The 19,431-nt window shown below is 39.3% G+C and overlaps 1 protein-coding gene across 1 annotated transcript in view; it reads right to left on the bottom strand.

Moving 5' to 3' along the window:
* LOC132835298 (zinc finger protein 729-like) overlaps nucleotides 1-19,431 on the bottom strand; it is a 97,554-nt gene that overhangs the window by 26,711 nt on the left and 51,412 nt on the right. The window contains exon 3 of the mRNA XM_060854724.1: nucleotides 10,712-14,341. Coding sequence (XP_060710707.1) covers nucleotides 10,712-14,341 — 3,630 coding nt within the window. The remainder of the gene's footprint in view (nucleotides 1-10,711; nucleotides 14,342-19,431) is intronic.

Here is a 19,431-nt window from a genome sequence, read left to right as displayed (position 1 = left end):
AGCCTCGGGCGATTGTCTGTGTGAAGTTTGCACATTCTCAGTGTCAGCGTGGGTTTCCTCCATGTACTCCGGTTTACTCCACAGAGCAAAGATGTACAGTTTAGGTGGACTGACCATGCTAAATTGCTCAGTGTCCAGGGATGTGCTCGCTAGCTGGATTAGCATGGGATATGCAGGGTTTCAAGGAAAGAGTAAGGGGGTGGGTGTGGGTGTGATGGTCTTTGAACAGTCAGTGTTGACTCAATGGGCTGATTGGCCTGCTTCCAGAGGCGGGATTCTATTTCATGTGCAGCAATGTCTAAATGCATCAATGTTAAGGCCCTGCTATTTGCTGAAAAGGTGTGGGTGAGTATGGGTAAACCCAACAATTCAAGGCATGGTATTTCAATGAACATTGCTTCACTTAAGTAACTTGCTGCAATGTCTTTATCACAAAAGACTAACCCAACACACACCCAGCCGGTGCCAATCGGGAGGGGATAAATCAGAACTGGCAAGAGATCACATGCTTGTGATACTAAAGATTGAAAGATAGATTTGCCTTGCTGTGAGCAGAGGTGGGTATGCTGGTGAAATGGCAACACAGCACTCTGATGGGATGGAGAGGAGCTCGTGGACAACAAAGAAATATAAAAATAAACATTAAATCTTAATTTCTGATCCAAGATATGTTTAACTATTCTCAGGTAAGCACTACTCTCAGCTCAAACCTTTGATAGATGTTGCAGTTTAGGTCAGCTCTAAATATTCAAAACAGGAACCACAAGAACTGTGGATGCTGTAAATCAGAAACAAAAACAAAGGTCACCAGACCCCAAGCATTAACCAATTTCTCTTCACAGATGCTGCCAGACCACCTGAGCTTTTCCAGCGACTTCCGTTTTTATTATTTAAAACATGACTCCACTTCCTTTCTGCAAACCTTCTGTCCATTGGCTCACATATGGCAGGAAGGACTGACTGCCTTTAGCAGAGAGGTAACTAGGGTAAATGAGTTCCTTTAGTTGACTGTCCACTATCCCACCCTCATCTCCTCATTTGGTTCCCCTCATCTGAGGTCAGTTTGGTCCAAAACGTGACAACCTTTCAGAAAAGTAGTTGGAATTTAATCAAATTATCAGTTAAGTCACATGCTTAGAGTGTTTTAAAAAAAGCAGAAAGACTAAAAAGCTTCTGAAAAGTTTAACAAACGAGGCATGACAATAAAGGGCCTAAAGATTAAATTTACTTTCCCTTGCACTTCAAGGTTTTGATTTTCAGATACGTATTCATGTGTCTCTTTTCAAATTTAACAGGAAATACAACATGGAAATTAACAGAAAAAACACATTAGCAGCAAACATATGTAATTTAATATACAAAACTGGTAAATATATAACAGTCAAGATCATGTACTCTGTTTTCACATCCCAATGAAAGAAAATTCTAATGTAGAACGTTTCCCCCCAAAAAAAGACGTACTCATCATTGGGATGTGCCATCAAACATTAGCAGACAGATTGTTACTTCATTTAAAATGTACATTTTGTAAGTTAAATTGAAGCTAAGAAAACTGGAGTAATGTGTGGCTCAAGTGTGGGAAGGACTAATTAGATGTTGCATTTGTGAAATAAAATTTTACATGCTCTTCTGTTTTTCAACCTGCGTGTTATAGTTTAGCAGCCTTATTCCTCCTTTAAATTTGCAAGATTAGCAAGCAAAGAGACTTTTGTCTTTTAACATCCACCATTTGACATTAGGTCTACTGTTTCACTTATCACAGGGATTTCTTTATACCACTGGAAAAAGAAAAGTGAAGAAACTTTGTATAATGGGAATATGACTCCATGAACAATATCCTACTAGCCATCAGACTGGTCAATTAATAGATCTAGCGACAAGTAACATTTCAATATTATATACTTTAAGAACCAGGATTTGTGAATTTTTCATGTCGGTGTGACCAAATACTTTCACCAAAAAATTATAACTGATTTATGGAAATCTGTAATTGGAATTAAAATGCATTTAGCAAGCGAGGAAACACAATGTTCCCATGCAACAACCACACATACTTCACACAATCATTATAATTGGATTTGACCAGTGTAATCAGGATGAGATCGTTTTTCGAATTCTTCTATCTACAGGCTGATGTATGTGAAACGGCTACGTTTGGTATCTGCAATAACTGTATCTTGCAGGTTCTTGCTTCTCAAAAGCACGAGTGTCATGGATAAACTGAAAAGACATTTGCATAACAAATATTACATGCTAACCACTAGAACATATGAATTGAGAGCCTTATAGCTATCTAGCTCCTAGCCATTTTAAAAAAAATAAGTTTGATGAAAGTAGGCCTTGACGTTTATAATTAGATACATTTAACAGACTTTAAAAAAAACTCATGGCATGTAGTTGCACTGGCATAAATAGGATTTGTTGCTAATTCCTAATTGTCCTCAGGAAAATGGTGATCGGCTAGCTTATTGAACCGCTGTAGTAAACATGATATCAATACATCGACAGGGTTGTTATAAAGGGAATTCCAGGATTTTGACCAATGAGTGAACAATGACTTTGTTCCAGTCAGGTTGGTGTATGGCTTGGAGGAGAACGTACATGAGGTAATGGGTCTATGCATCTCCTACCCTTGACTTGAGTAGTAGAGATTACAAGTTTGGAAAGTGCTGTCAAAGACAACTTGGCAAGTTACTGTAGTGTACCCTGCATATAGTACACATGCAACCACTGTGCATGGTGATAAGCGTGAAAATTTACAACGGTACAGGGATAATCAACTAGTCTCCGTTGTCTTGGGTGGCCTCAAGCTTCTTGAAGATTATCCAGATGAATGAAATTACCAGTGGAACATTCCTAACTTGTGATGGTTGACAAGCTTTTTGGAGTCAGGTGGCTCACATTTCCAGCCTCAGACTTGCTTTGGGAGTTAGATTTTTTTTTTAGATTACTTACAGTGTGGAAACAGGCCCTTCGGCCCAACAAGTCCACACCGACCCGCCGAAGCGCAACCCACCCATACCCCTACATTTACCCCTTACCTAACACTACGGGCAATTTAGCATGGCCAATTCACCTAACCCGCACATCTTTGGAGTGTGGGAGGAAACCGGAGCACCCGGAGGAAACCCATGCAGACACAGGAAGAATGCGCAAACACCACCACACAAACAACCCGGGTTCCTGGTGCTGTGAGTTACAGTATTTATTATAGAATATCTAGTGTGGAAACAGCCATTTGGCCTAACAAGTCCACACCAACGCTCCAAAGAGTAACTCACCCTGGCCCATTCTTGTACTCTATTACTCTATATTTCCCCTGACTAATGCGCCTACACATCCCTGAAGACTAGCATGGCCAATTCACCTAACCTGCACATCTTTGGACTGTAGAAGGAAACCGGAGCACTTGGAGGTAACCCATGCAGACACAGGAAGAATGCGCAAACACCACCACACAAACAACCCGGGTTCCTGGTGCTGTGAGGCAGCAGTGCTAACCATTGAACCAGTATGTCAATTTAGTTGGTCCAGTTCATTTTCTGGTCAATGATAACACTTTGATCTTATGCTGGGTGGTCATCGGTGAAGTAGCTGAACATGGTTGGACCTGGGACACCAGCCTGAGGAATTCAGGCAGAGAGGTCCTGGTTTTGAGATGATCACCTTACAACAACAACAACAACAACAACAACAACAACTTTCCTTTTGCCAAATAGGACTCCGGTCAATTGAGTCTTCTCCAATTATCATTAATTTTGCTAGGGCTCCACGATGACAACAAGGCAACATTTGATTTAGTGCGACAAAAAAATCACTTTTCTCTCATGAAGTCAGATCTTTTATCTATGTTTAGGCAGAGGCTATGAGGTCTAGAGTTCAGTGAACCTGGCAAAGCCCAAACTGAGTACTGGTGAGCAGATTATTAATGAGTAAGTGCTGCTTGGTAACACTGTCAACAATACTTTCCTCACTTTCTAAGGATTGACTACAGACTGATATAGGATGGTAAGAAGCTGGATTGAATATGTCCTACCTTTTGTGGCCAGGGCACCTCTGGGCTATTTTTCACATTGATAGATGCCAATGCTGCAGCTGTACTGGAATAGCTTGGCTAGGGGCACAACTAATTCTAGAGGACAAGCCAACAGTAGAGCTGCAAAGTTGTCAAGGCTGATTGATGGGTCCAATGTCTTTAGCCATTTCATAATATCAAAGTTAAAAAGAATTGATTTTTAAGGTTTCACACCTTTTGAATCACTTTCATTGTTAAAGTTATAAGCTTGATTCCGTTTGTAATCTATGAACTTTGGTGGTTACAAAAAATAGTTAATGTTAAGATTCTACTTTAATCAAACAATACACCAAGATCTCAAACCTTAGTTAGAAAACAGGATGAACTGGTTAAGATCTACTATCCACGATCATTGTAGGTGAGAGAGAGCCAGGACGTCACCATATTAGATTTTATACTTTTAAGAAATGACAACTGTGAAGGATAATTTTAGTGATTTGGTTAAAACAAGTCCCCAATTTGTGTTCTATATAAAACATGGTTTTGCATTTAATTTTAGTGAGTAATACAGAGAATGAAGTAAACGTGAACTACTGAGGGATATGATCTATAATCACTCTGGATCTCATTTCAGGGCTTTGCTCATATATTATCATTGAGATAGTTATTGGCCCTCTTTTATATATAAAAATGGTTTTCTTGATATTTATGTTTTAGAAACTTATAAGCCTCTGACCTCGTGCAGAACCACACATTTATAACTTGCATAACATTGCATTAAAAAGTTGCACCAATAATTTGGAAATGTAAATATATTAATATTAGATAAGTATTTTTCAATGGCTTAAAATGCTTACTTTTACAACAGTAGTCAAAATCTTAATCCAGTAATTTGCACAAAAAAGCTACAATCCATTTCAATAATGGCATTTTCGATAATTATTTTTTCTCAGAAGAGTCAGTGATTTGCGACTATACAGATTGTTCTTTCAAACAGTTTCTTAAGAGAAAATATACAGTACTATTTGCTCATGAATGCCAGCTTATTAAAATAATTAAATCAATTCAAATTTTGTGTCAAAAAATGAGACACTGCAGTTGCTGGAAATTTGAAATATGACCGAAAATCCAAGAAATAGTCAGCATTTTCAGGCAGTATCTGTGGAAGAAGAGTTGGCATTAATGATGTGTAATCAAAAACAGGAGGATAGAACTAAGAGTTTTTAAGCCAACAGAAGTAAAGGGACAACATGAACTTGAGAAGTACTGAGATCAGTTGAAGAGCAGTAGAGATTAACAGATGACTTCATGTGCAAAAGACAGAATGATACAGTAGAAAATTAAGATGCAATTCGCTATATAGCATATAAGTGAATGAAACATAAAAGGAATGAAAGATCAAAGCCACCTAACAAATGCAAAACGAAACCACAAACAGTCCATCACCAACATTGCTCAGTAGTATTGTTTACCTATCCATAAGATGCACTTCAGAAATTCGCCACAGTTCCCTAGCCAACCTTCCAAAATCATAACCACTCCCATTAAGAACATGATGATTAGCAGATAAATAAATCACCATTATCTGCAACTTCATTTCCAAACGTCTCTCCACCCTGATTTAGAAACGTATTGTCTTTCCTTCACTATTGCTGTTCAAAATCCTAGAATTCCCTCTTTAACAGCATTGTGGGTCTATCTACATCATATGCATTGCAGTAATTCAAGGAGGAAGCTCACAATCACCTTCAAGGACAACAAATGCTGGCTCAGCTAGCAATGCTCATATCCCATGAGTGAATTAAAAAAGATACAAGCAGAGTTTGTATGTTCTAAAATTGATGCAGTCAGATTAGAGTGCAGAAAGCTGTAGAATGCCAGGATAAAAGATGAAGTGTTGGTCCTTCAGCTTGTGTTGTGCTTTGCTGAGTACAAGAAATTAGCCTTAACCTCTGGCTACTTTGTCACCTGGCACTTAGCACTTTGAAAGATTGGGGGTGGGAAGGGGCAGGATGAGTCCTGGATGGGGCTTTACCTGTTCTGTTCATCACTCGTGCTACTTCACCTTTCTTAGCACACCTGGCCTGTTGCCTGAGGAATGTCAGGTGGATACTCATCTTAGTGGGAACAGTCAAATGCAGACAAGAATTTTCAAGCTCAAACAATGCAACAGCCTCACTCTCCAAGAAGCTGATTAAAGACAAAGTTGTAACCTTGGTTTCTTTACTATACCCAATATCACTCTGGCTTGGCATCATGAAATATTTTGTTAGTTAATCCCTCCAACTCTTGCAACCTTCCTTTTGTTCTTCTAATCCATTGTTTCCCTCACTCCTGTCTACTGGTTAAAAACTCATTTTTATCATCCTGTTCTCATAAAACAATAATTCGCGCTCTCCATGGACACTGTTTGGCCTGTTGCTACTTCCAGCATTTTAAAAATTACTTTCCCCATTTCTGGAAGGATACATAATCTTGCATTGTCTTTTGAGAGAAGGAGATATTAGTCCGCATTCCGGTAGCAGTACATGAAGCATGCAGCTCAGATTATAGTCTGATATTTTGCTGACTATATTTTTTGACCTTTGTTTTACATTTACATGATTTTGCAATTGTGCCAGTGCATACCAGATCATTCTAGGATAATTATAGAAAATCAAATAAATGACCCTATGAGCTCACAAGCAACATTTTTTTAAACCAAGTACCAATGCCTTGAACAGAAGTTTAGTTTCCAACACTATACAATGGGTGCTGATGTAAGAATCCAAATATTGCCTGTAGTTTCGCTATTAACTAAACAAACCCATGGAAAGTATGACATCCAAGAAAACCAAACTTTTCAAAAACCTTCTGAAAATTATGATTACACATCAATATCAACATGTTTTTCAGGATCACATTTTTCTGGGCATTTTTTCTAAACTGAACTTACTTGTTCTTAAATTTTGAAAAACGATGGATATCATGTTCAATGAAATGTTTTAAGAATACTGAGGAATAAAGGAATGTCCCAGTTGTCAGTTTGCCTTCAGGTTAAATTAGTAAAATTGCAGGGCTCTTAAGGTATAGCACAACATTAAAGCAGTGACGCTTGATGCACTCAGGTCGGAATTTTACAGTCCTCTGATGGCAAGTTTATAGAGGAGAGAGGCTCATAAAATGCCCAGATGGCCTTACTACTGACTTTTTGGGTGCTTGGGGTCTGACTCAGACATAACACAAATAAATAAAAATTGTTTGCAAGGGATAAAGACAAAATCTTCAACAATCATTACTCCATCTTTTTAAGATGAATTTTTTAAAAATAGACAGTAATTAAACTCAGGAGCTTTATGTTGTATCATGCATTTGGATGGTCAGCCATACAGTGAAATGCAACTTTTGGACCATTTACTGGAAAGCAGCTTACTCTAAACAGCAGCTACCAGATTTGCATGCTCAACCCCCATACCTGTTCCTCACCTGATGTAGCTATGCAATCTTTGAATGAACAATGAACTTATTGTATTTCCCACAAGTTCTGGCCCAATATTGCAGTATCATTATGCCACTAACACAGACTGAAATTTACTATTGCAACATTTGAGCTTTTTCAAACTGCAGCTCCAATTCTGAATAAAATAATTTTGATTTCAACATCTTATTTTACATAAATAAGTTTTTTTTCTGTAATGGAAGGTGTGAGATGTTTATATTGATAAATAGGCTACATAGTCAGAAGTTAGTTCAATCACACTACTGTTAAAATCCTATAGAAAACAGCAGTGTTTCTTGCAGAAAAGCAATAACATGGCTTAAATGTTTATTTTCTAGATGATTAATTTTGTTCTAAAGAAAACATTATCTTCCTTTCTACAAAAGCCACAAATAGTTTGAGCAAGTTCTCTTCTGGGGAATGAATTCAGAAGCATAAATCTTGTTATTTTCACGAGAGGAACCGTATGACTGTTGAATCTGAACATTATTTTCCATTTCCTGGGATGAAGGGGTTGACTATAAAGCGTAGCCAAACAAGATATGCCCCTATTGATTAGCTTAGAAGAAAGGGGTCATCTTATGGAAACGTACCAGATTCTAGGAGGGCTTGACAGGTTAGATTTTGAGAAGATATCTCCAACTAGACAGAGAACCCCATTTAGGGAATATTTACAGAATAAGAGGGCAATAACTTAAAATTGAGATGCAAAGGAATTTCTTTAACCTGAGCTAGTGAATGTCAGGAATTCTTGCACCTTAAAGCTGTGGAGGCTAGATCAAAGTATTTAAAGAGGAGGTAGATAGATCTTTGAAATAGCAGGAAGTTGAGGCTATGGTGAGATGGTATGATAGAGGAGTTGAGGTTTGAGGCAAATCGGCCATAATTTTGTTCAATGGTGAGGCAGTCTTGAGGTCTTCAATAGACTACTACTGCTCCTACTTAGGTTCTTATTTATCAGTAAGCACTGATGAGCAAACTTGCCAGCTACTTTGATTTGCCAGTGCAAACAAACACAGGAAATTCCAGGAAATGTACAGTACGCTGGGAAGTATCTATGGAGAACACCAATATAAGTCACACTATTATGACCTGGATTCAATATGGACCTGCTTGATAAGTCAAAGGTTCAGCAGACAGACATACTCTTTTCATTTAATCAACCCCCAGCACTTTATGCTCTCCAGCACTGGCTTCCAACACGTAAAATTGCAATTTACAAATCACACCTAAAATTCACTTTCAAAATTAAAATGTAAAAAAAAAACTATTGCCATTTCTCAGTAGAGCTGCACATCAGTAAAAATAAGTTAACTCAGGGAAATCCTGACTCCACAGATGTGGTTGCTGAGCCTTTAATACACTCCCCAAGTCAAAAGCATAAATAAAATATTCAACTCCTGAGCTTTTTTCTACTTAGATTTCATTGAAGTTATATGGATTTGGAACTAATACAACACGTAGAAGAGCAATTCCTTGACCTGAAATCTATATTAAGTATCAGTTCTTCCTGAATTGGAACTTATTTAGGTTAGTCCTGAACTATTCAAAACAAAAAAAAACATGATTTGTTTCTAGGGTTACAGGCATCTGGTTTGTGCAGTCTAACTGGAACACCCATAATGCTTCACACATCATGTGGGAATATTGCAATCATGTACAATAAAGAGAGAATCTATGCACCACTCACTAGACTGTGTCTTACTTGCATAAGCGGACAGCTTAGTTCAAAGACAAAATAAGAACTGCTCAAGATCTAATAGAGAGGAGTTGGGACCTATAGTTAGGGCTTCACTTCAAATTGACAAATTACTAAATGCACCTGCAAGTGAAGAATAAAACAGCATCCAAATTATCCATCCGCTGTAGAAAAACTGCACTGCATGGACAAGCCTACACTTGGAATCTAAAATGGTTTCAGCACAGGAGACCATTGAATCTGTTGTATGTTGCCTCTGCAACAACAACTCATCCATCCCATGGCCCTGCCTTCCCTGAACAACCCTGCAATTTTTTTTTGAAGAAGTCACACAATTATCAAATTCCTGTTGGAAAGGCATAGCTGAATCTGTCTCCAGAGACTGGCAGTGCTTTCTAGATCCTAACTAGTCTACTAGGCTCTCTCATGGCATTGAGCACCTCTATCAAATCTCCTCTCTGCTTTCTCTTTATCATCATAATTGCTAAAAGTGATATATTTTGGCATGTCAAGATGCATTTTAGAAGTATTTATATTAAATGAAACTCTCCAGTCAAAACTAAATATATAAGTTAGTGAAAAAAAAATCACAACCCATGCTTTATTTTTTAAATGATTAAAACGTCTCTTCAGATTTAATCTAAATCAACAACCCCAGTGTAAATCTACTGTAGTATTCCTGGGAAAACTGAAGTTCAGCCTCCCTCAAAAGAAGTACAGGTACATCTTTGTATATTCAGCCAGTCACTGATCAATGCAAACCCACAAAGGAACAGCAGTATTCCCCCATTTTCTAACATACATTCATTAGGGTATTTAGCAATTAATGTCTATTTACAACATTTTAAACATAAGAAAGTATAACGTAAGAAATCTAAGGATTTTTTGGGGGGCGTAAGAAACAAAAATCAGTTCATCTCTTTAGTACCCGAACTGTCCCATTATATCATGAAGACCTTTAGTTTTTTTTTAAAAAGAATATATCACCATTTATCATTCTTTGAGTAAAGCTCTTTCCAATAATCTATTTGAAGTGGACTTTTCACAGACAAGATTATGACGACCACTAGCCTTATGTTTGTGATTAAAAGCTACTGGCTACAAAAGAGGTAAGCTGCATTATTCAGGTGGACGTTCCACCAAATGGCAGTCTTCACTCTACTGGTGTTAAACAAACAAAAAAAATTAATGTGCATACAGATATATTTTTAAGATTTACAATGATTTCAAGTAAAGACATAAAAGTGGCACACAGCCTCTTGTTCATCAAAAACAAGTTCATACTATTTGGCCCTGCTGAATCTCTTCAGTCTCGTGGTGCTGGGATGTTCGCTCACCCACAGGTCCACCACAAGCGTTTGATCCTTCACTACGACATGTAGTAGAAACAACTGCACTGCTCCTTCTATCAATATCAAAACTTTGAATGCTACTAATCAAAACTACCCAATTTGTTAAAACAGGCATCTCTGTCTTTCTCAATGGAGGCTTTTCCTTTATTGCACAGTTCTCCGCTAACTTGTGTGAACCCTGGCATGTCGCTTGAGGTTGGTCATAGAAGCACATGAGTAGTTACACTGGTCACACTGGAAAGTTTCTTTCTTTATATGGTTCCTCATATGCCGCTTAAGGTTGCCCAGTTGCGCAGAGACATAGTTACACTGTGAACATTTATATGGCCTTTTGTAGTTGTGTATGTTCATGTGTCTTATGAGGTTGCTCTGGTACTGCGAGACAAAATTACACAATCTGCAAGAGAAGACTTTCTGTTCCTTGCTAAGGCTATTTTCATCTTCCACTTCTTGTTTAATCTCCATCCTTGCCAGGTGATTGTCTGTGTGGCGTTTAAAGGCTGCCTTGCTCTCAGATACAAACGCACATTGAGTACACTGATAGGATTCTTTTCCTGCATGTGTTCGAAGGTGCCGTTTGACATTGACCAATTGTGTGGAAGCATAATTGCACTGGCTGCATTTAAAAGGCTTTTCTCCTTTGTGGCTCCTGATATGTCTGTTAAGGTTCCCCAACTCTATAGTCTCATAATAGCAATGGGAACATTTGTACGGTCTTCTCCGTTTCAAATTCCTTGAAACACGACTGTGGAAAGATCCACTTGATTCAGAGGAGACGTGTTCAGGAATATCATTTTCAAGCTTATCTTCCTGTAAACACAAATCATTCTCTTTTTCTTTTTTTATGCTAGTATTCTCCAGTTGTTCAAGATCAACCATTTGAGAAGATGAGGAATCCAACTGGTTAGATGCTTGCTTCAAGTGCGTTTGTAAGTGCCTCTTCAAATTTGCAAAATTAATAGATGCGTAGTTGCATTTGTTGCATTTAAATGGCCTGACACCTAAGTGTACCTGGATATGGCGTTTGAAGTTCCCAGATTGTTTGGTAGTATAGTTGCAGTGGGAACACTGGTATTCACTTTTGCTGTTGCTGTGCGTTTTCATGTGTGTTTTCATGTGCATTATGAAGTGGTTTGGGTATTGGGTGACAAAACTGCACAATTTACAAGAAAATATGTTTTCACTACTATGATGAACAACAGTCTCTTTGGAAGGCACCTGGGAATCACTGGACACTGAGCCTGTGCTGTGTGTTTTCATATGTCCCATTAAATCATTGGGATGTTGTGTAATGAAGTCACACAGATTGCAAGAAAAATATTTTTGGACATTTTCACACTCTCTCTCTTCCTTGCAATGTAGTTCCCCTTCATTATCCACATGATTCTGCAAGTGTACCTTCCATCTGATTACACTACTAGTAGAGTAGGTACATTTCTCACACTGGAAAGGTTTTTTACCTGTGCTTTTCCTCGTCGATTCTGCATGCGTCTTCACATGCCTTGCAAGTATACTTGGGTACTGGGCTTTAAAATTGCACAATACACAACAATAGGGTTTCTCGGATTTCACTGAACTGCCGCCTTCCCCCGAAAACATTTTCTCTGCATGAATTAGCTTGTGCCGCTTCAAATTTTCCATGCGGCTACAGGTGTAATTACACTCATTGCATTTGAAGGGCTTTTCCCCAGTATGGATTAATATGTGCCGCTTAAGGTTACCCTGTTGCACTGTTGCGTAGTTACAGTAGTGACACTTATAGGGTTTCTCTGAATTGTGCGTTTTCATGTGGCGCATGAGGTGGCCTGGGTACTCTGAGATAAAGCTACACAGCTTGCAGGAATAAAGCTCTTGAGCTTTCTCATTTCCGTTCTCATCATTTTCCAACAGCAATTCTTTCTTGACATGACTCTCCTTATGTTCCTTCAATTCTATTACAGAGCTACAGGTGTAATAGCAGATGCCACATTTAAATGACTTGGGTCGAGAATGAGTTAATACATGACGCTTGAGATTTCCTGACTGGTGCGATGCATACTCACACTGATCACATTTGAAGGGCTTTTCTCCCAGATGAATCCGAATGTGCCTTTGAAGGTTCCCTGATAAAGAAGATACGTAATTACAGTATGTACATTTGTAAGGCTTCTTTTCTCCACTTGCGTTTTTCTCAGTATGTTCTTGCTGATGTTGCTTTAGGTCTACCATGTTGTTACAGACATAGTCACATATGCGACATTTGAGCGATTTTCTGTGTGTGTGGGTCTGTCTGTGCCTCTTAAGGTGCCCTGACTGGTAAGTTGCATAGTCGCATTGGTCACATTTGAAAGGTTTCTCTCCTAGGTGAATTCGAGTGTGCCTTTGAAGATTCCCCAACAGTAGTGACGTATAGTCGCAATATAAACATTTATAAGGCTTTGCCTCTCCAATTTTTGTTGCAACTTGCTCAGGAGTATGGATTGAGGCTGTATTGGTAACGCTTGATGTATCCTGTACATTATTTTCCTCATCTTGCTGAAGCTTTCCTTTGATGTGAGTCTCTTTATGCTGTTTTAAGTCTAATAAATTACCACAGCTGTATCCACAATGGTGGCATTTGAACATTTTTTCCCGCGTGTGTGTGAGTGAATGACGCTTAAGGTTCCCCATTTGACAGGAGGAATAATCACATTTGTCACACTTGAAAGGTTTTTCTCCAAGGTGAATACGGGTGTGTCGCTGGAGATTTCCAAGCAAAGGTGATGCATAGCTACAGTATAAACATTTATAAGGCTTCTCCTCACCACTTGCTTTAATTGCAGTTGCATCAGTTTCATTATTGCGCAGTAAACTTTTGTCATCTTTATGATTTTGCTTGTGCCGCATTAAATCTGCCATGCTATCCCCTGTGTAGTCACACTGGCTGCATTTGAAGGATTTCTTTCTTGTATGTATCAGCATATGACGCTTGAGATTTCCCATCTGACCAGATGCATAATCACACTGATTGCATGTGAAAGACTTTTTCTGTGTATGAGTTAGCTTATGGCGCTTCAAGTTCCCTGACTGGCCAGTTGCATAGTAGCACTGGTCACACTTAAAGGGCTTCTCTCCAAGGTGAATTCGAATGTGGCGCTGCAGGTTCCCCATCAATGATGATGTATAGCTACAATATGAGCAGTTGTAAAACTTCTTTTCCTCACTTCTGACAGTAGTTCGGTCACTTTCTGTCCGCAAGAGTTTACTTGAAACAGTGCTCTTTCTTCCTAATGCAGGCTTATTTTTCATGTGTTTCCTCTTGTGTCGTGTTAGGGTTACCACACGATCACAAGCAAAGTCACAGGAGCTACATTTGATGGTCTTTTTCGGAGTTTGAGTTTGAACAGGTGTTTCGAATTGGTCAGATGTATTGTCACATTGCAAAGGCTTCTGGCCTTCATGAATCAGGAAATGACACTTTATCTTACCCAACTGATTTGATGTATAGCTGCAGTCAGGACATTTATACAAGTTATCAGCCAGGACTTGGGTTTTGTTCAGACCACCACAACCTGTGGAAGATTCCTCAAAGCTACAGTCTTCTCCTAATATCGTGTCCACATTGGCTTCCATGCTGTTCTGATTGACCAAACCATTGGTCTGTTGAGGGGAATCAACAAAGCTGTCTGTGGGCATATCAAGTGGCCTTGGGGTAGATCCCACTTGGTTATCCACCATCTCAACATAATTTTGCGGTTCCTTCCCAATCTTGAGTCGTTTGCAGCTTGGTGAAAACACCCCATTGTCATTTGCATGAATAAATCCCAAGCTATCAGAACCTGCAAATAGAAATCAACACAGGCAATCAGTTAACTGGGCATTGCCAGCTGGCAAATTACACCAACAGATAAAATCTCATTCTATCATCAGAGCTACAATACAAGTTGTGATGGGCAACAGTCAAGACACGAAGTATCAAATGTTTCCCCTTGTGGGACAATCTAGATCAAGAGTCACAGTTTTAAGCTAAGGGACAGTAGAGTTTAAACTGAAATGGTGAGAAATTACTTCATAGAATTCTGACAGTGCAGAAAGAGGCCACAGAGTCTCCAACAACCCTCCGAACAGCATCCCACCCACACTCGACTCTCCCACCCAATCCTCATAACCCCCCATTAACCATGGCTAATCCACCTAGCCTGCACAATCTCTGGACTGTGGGAAGAAATCACAGCATTCACTGGAAAGTCACAGACACCGAAAATGTGCAAACTCCACTCAGACGGAGAGCCACCCAAGGCTGACATCAAAGCGAGGTTCCTGGCACTGAGGCAGCAGTGCTAACCACTGTGCAACCTATGTTTTCCAGAAGGATCATGAATCCATGGAAATTCACTACCATAGTGCAGCGAGGGTGCTAGGACAATAAATTTGAGAAGATCGACAGATTTTTAGTTAGTAATGGATTAAAGGGTTACTGGGATCGAGCAGGAAAGTGGAGTTGAGGCCAAGATGAGATCAACCATGAAAATAATAAGTGTCAGGGCAGGCTGAAGGGGCCTTATTCCTGCTCCTAGTTCTTATGACCTTAGATTAACACAACAGTATACTAATGTTCTGCATTTTCATTTCATATGCCCATTAAAAACAGGCTTTTTAAACAAAAACTGCTACTTTATTGAGAAAGATGAAACAAAAAAATCTATTTCCACACATGTTGCTCTGTGTAATGCACCAAATTGGACTGGATTAATAGTCTTTGTAATAGAAAGATTTCCATTTCTCAGGTAGATATAAATTTAACCCAGATTAGTACCTTTGGGTTATTTAATAAGTATTGCACTTCAATTTTTTTTACTAAATCATAGAATCAGAGTTGTAGAGCACAGAAACAGACCCTTTGGTCCAATTCATCCATGCTGACCAGATATCCTAAATTAATTTAGTCACATTTGGCCTATGTTCCTCTAAACCCTTCCTAATCATGTATCCATTCAGATGCCTTTTAAAATGTGGTTATTCCACCAGCCTCCATCACTTCCTCCAGTAGCTCATTCCATACATGCATCACCCTCGGTGTGGAAAAGTTGCATTTTCGGTCACTTCTACATTTTTCCCCTCTCACCTTAAAGCTATGCCCTCTAGTGTTGGACTCCCCTATTCCTGGGAAAAAGACCTCGTCTATTCACCCTATCCATGCCCCTCATGATTCTTTAAGGTCATCCCCTCAGCCTCTGACACTCCAGGGAATATAGCTGCAGTCTATTGAGCCTCTTCAAGGAGAAAGTGAGGACTGCAGATGCTGGAGATCAGAGCTGAAAATGTGTTGCTGGAAAAGCGCAGCAGGTCAGGCAGCATCCTGAAGAAGGGCTCATGCCCGAAACGTCGATTCTCCTGCTCTTTGGATGCTGCCTGACCTGCTGCGCTTTTCCAGCAACACATTTTCAGCTCTATTGAGCCTCTCCCTATTGCTCAAACCTCCAAATCTGCATTGAAATATCACAGAGATCATAAAGGATTACAAGCTGCTGTTCTTTGCTGAATTTAAGTCATGTAATTAAAGATTAAAATAATCGGCAGTTGTCTTTTAAGAAATGCAAATCCTGCCAAAAATAAGACCCAGGGAGACTGGGACTGCCATAGTGTTAAGGGATTGGATAGACAGGAATTTGTTAAGTGTGTACAAGAATATGTTTTCATTCAGTATCTGGACAGATCTCCTAGCAAAGGTGCAAAACCTGACCAACTCTTAGAAATAAGGCAAGTCAGGTAAGAACTTTCAAAAGTTTATTTGGGGCAGATGATTGCAGGTAACGGGATGGTTGGAAGAAGGAAAGTCTTAAACATTAGGTAATGAGAGTCCAGAGATAGTATGTGCTCGTTAGGGTAAAGGGCAAGGCTGGTAGGTGTAGGGAATACTGAATACAGAAATTGAGGTTTTGGTCAAGAATAAGAAGGAAGCACATATCAGGCCTAGACAGCAGAGATCGAGTCAATCTCTAAAAGAGGATAAAGGCAGAAGTATACTTAAGAGGGAAATCAGGCATGCAAAAAGATGACATGAGATAGTGTTGGCAAATAGGGTTAAGGAGAGATCCAGTGGAATTCTACAAATACATTAAGGTCAAAACGGTAACTAGGGAGAGAATAGGGCCCCTTAAATATCAACAATCCACCGATGTGTTAAACGGAAGGAGACGGGGGAAGATGATATTAACCCCTTACCCGGCAAAGACGAGTTAACTTGTCTTCACCCAATTTGTCTTTTTCAGAGTGCGATGAGTAAACTCGTCCAAAACATATATTTTCAAAAACAGCCACAGACAAGTTTATACGTCAATTCTCGGCATTTCTGGGCCCTTCTCAGCTGGAAACGAGTATACGCTGTGACTCATACGTCTGGTAACTGTGTCTCTTCCGCCTCAGGCATTGCAAGAAGCATCGACGCACCGCTTTTGGGCACACACTGTCATTCAGACTTTTCTGTTTTGTTTTTACAAATTATGCCCAGATGTCGAGCTCAGAAGATGACAATGAGTATGAACCTTCTATTAGAAGCTTGGATACATCAGATGAGAGTGCAAGCTCGTCTGATAATGGCTATTCTCTCTCAAGAGAGGAGGAGGAGGAGGAGGAGGAGGAGGAGGAGGAGGAGGAGGAGGGAGGACGGATGAATTTGGTGTCGACATGTGGTGTCGGAAGAATGCATACTTCCTCCACCACCACGCTTCCCATTCACTGGAAATCCTGGAATATCAATTGATCAAGACACAGCTGATATGACTCCTTTGGATTTTTTTAGTCTTTAATGTGACAACAGAATTATTGGTCGAGTTGTGGACAAAACTAATCGCTTTGCTGAACAAACTAGAGAAAGAGATTGTATGTGGTGCCCTGTAACAAAGGCAGAAATGTGTGTGTTTTTCACCCTGAAAATGCTTGGGGGTATTGTGAAAATGCCAGACCAAGAAATGAACTGGTTGAAAGATGAACTACTTGAAAGACCAATTTTTTTGCTGAAAATGGTATCTTCAAATAAAATTTCAAGTAAAATATTGGAAATAGATAAAAACAAAAGTTATTTCCATAATCAGCATTAAAAATACTATTTTAAAAAAAAAGCTTTAAAAAAATTCGTCTGAAAATGAAACGTTTTCTCCAAAAAAAAAAGTCGCCAGGGAAGGGGTTAAACATGTATTTTGAATCAGTGTTTATTGTGGAGAAGGATATGGAAGATACAGAAATTGGGCAAATTAATAGCTACACCTTGAAAAATGTCCATATTACAAAGGTGGTGATGCTGGACATTTTTAAATGCATAAAGGTGGATAAATCCCTGCGACCTGATCAGATGTAATCTAGAACTCTGTAGAAAGCTAGGAGAGAAACTGCTGGGCCCCTTGCTGAGATATTTGGATTACTGACAGCCAGAAGAGTGGAGGTTAGCTAATGTGGTGCCACTACTTTAGGAAGATGGTAAGGAAAAGCCAGAGGACGAGAGACTGGTGAGCCTGACATTGTTGGTGGGCAAGTTGTTGGAGAGAATCCTGAGGGACAGGATTTATGTGTATTTGGAAAGGCAAGGACTGATTAGGGGTAATGGGGTAGTCAACATGGCTTTTTGCATGGGAAATAGTGTCTGATGAACATAATTGAGTTTTTTTTGAGAAGTAATAAAGAGGACTGATGAGGGCAGAGCAGCAGACGTGATCTATGCGGACTTTGGTAAGGTGTTCAACATGATTCTTCATGGTAGATTGGTTAGCAAGGTTAGATCACACAGAGGAAGAAGCGAAGTGGCAACTTTTTTATGCCGAGGGTGGTGCATAGAAAGAATGAGGTGCCAGAGGAAGTGGTGTGGGCTGGTAAAATAACATCATCTTATAAGGTATCTGGATGGGTAGACGAATAGGAAGGCTTTAGAAGAATATGGGCCATATGCTAACAAATGGGACTAGATTAATTTAGAATATCTGGTCAGCACAAGCAAGTTGGACAGAAGGGTCTGTTACTGTGCTGTATATCTCTATGAACCTATGACTCAGAAAGTGGAATAAAACAAGTGCCGGGGGCAAAAAAAGCAGTGATATTATTTTTAGAATGGGAGAAAGGACCGACTACCTTTAAGGAGCATGATGGACAGGGTGTCAATGGCAGCGAGATGCAAGACATTCTTCTGGGGTGAAACTAAAAGTGATTTAATCGAGTTCCAACCCATGATTACCTCTGATCTTTCATCACAGATATTGGTGGCAAAAAAATCAAAGTTGCTCATGCGTACATGGCAAGATACTCAAAGTTGCTTGTGAACAAAAAACAAAAAAAAAATGAGAATATACACAGCAATAATGGAAGAATGCATTCCATTTAATGGCTTAATATCATACTTTATTTTTCTTAAGTATTCAATTCAAAAATGGTAAGTCACATGTGACTTGTGAAGTCTCCTCCTTACTATTACATATGTTACATGTGGAGGCTGGTACAATTGCAACATTTAAGAGGCATTTGGAAGGGTATATGAATAGGAAGCATTTGGAGGGATATGGGCCGGGTGCTGGCAGGTGGAACTAGATTGGGTTGGGGTATCTGGTCGGCATGGACGGGTTGGACCGAAGGGTCCGTTTCCACGCTGTACATCTCTATGACTATGACTCTATAATGCCAAAGTCAAACTTTAACGGATTAGACAAAGGATGTTGATCCAACTAACAGTTATGGGGAAAATGTGGCTATGCAGAAAATTGTTAAACCAGGATAAGTTACTTTGACTGCCTATTTTAGGCATTTCCACGTTTTCAATTAGAATAGGGTGGTTCATTTCATCTCATAAGAGGAAAAGGGGCTTCACTTCTTTTTCATGCCAGGATTAAATTTCCAACAGGTATATTATGTCTAGATTATATATAAATTCAGAAAGAAAAAGGTG

This window comes from Hemiscyllium ocellatum, chromosome 3, assembly GCF_020745735.1.
Source record: "Hemiscyllium ocellatum isolate sHemOce1 chromosome 3, sHemOce1.pat.X.cur, whole genome shotgun sequence".
Classification (NCBI taxonomy): Eukaryota; Metazoa; Chordata; class Chondrichthyes; order Orectolobiformes; family Hemiscylliidae; genus Hemiscyllium; species Hemiscyllium ocellatum.
This window is presented reverse-complemented; position numbering and strand designations above follow the sequence as displayed.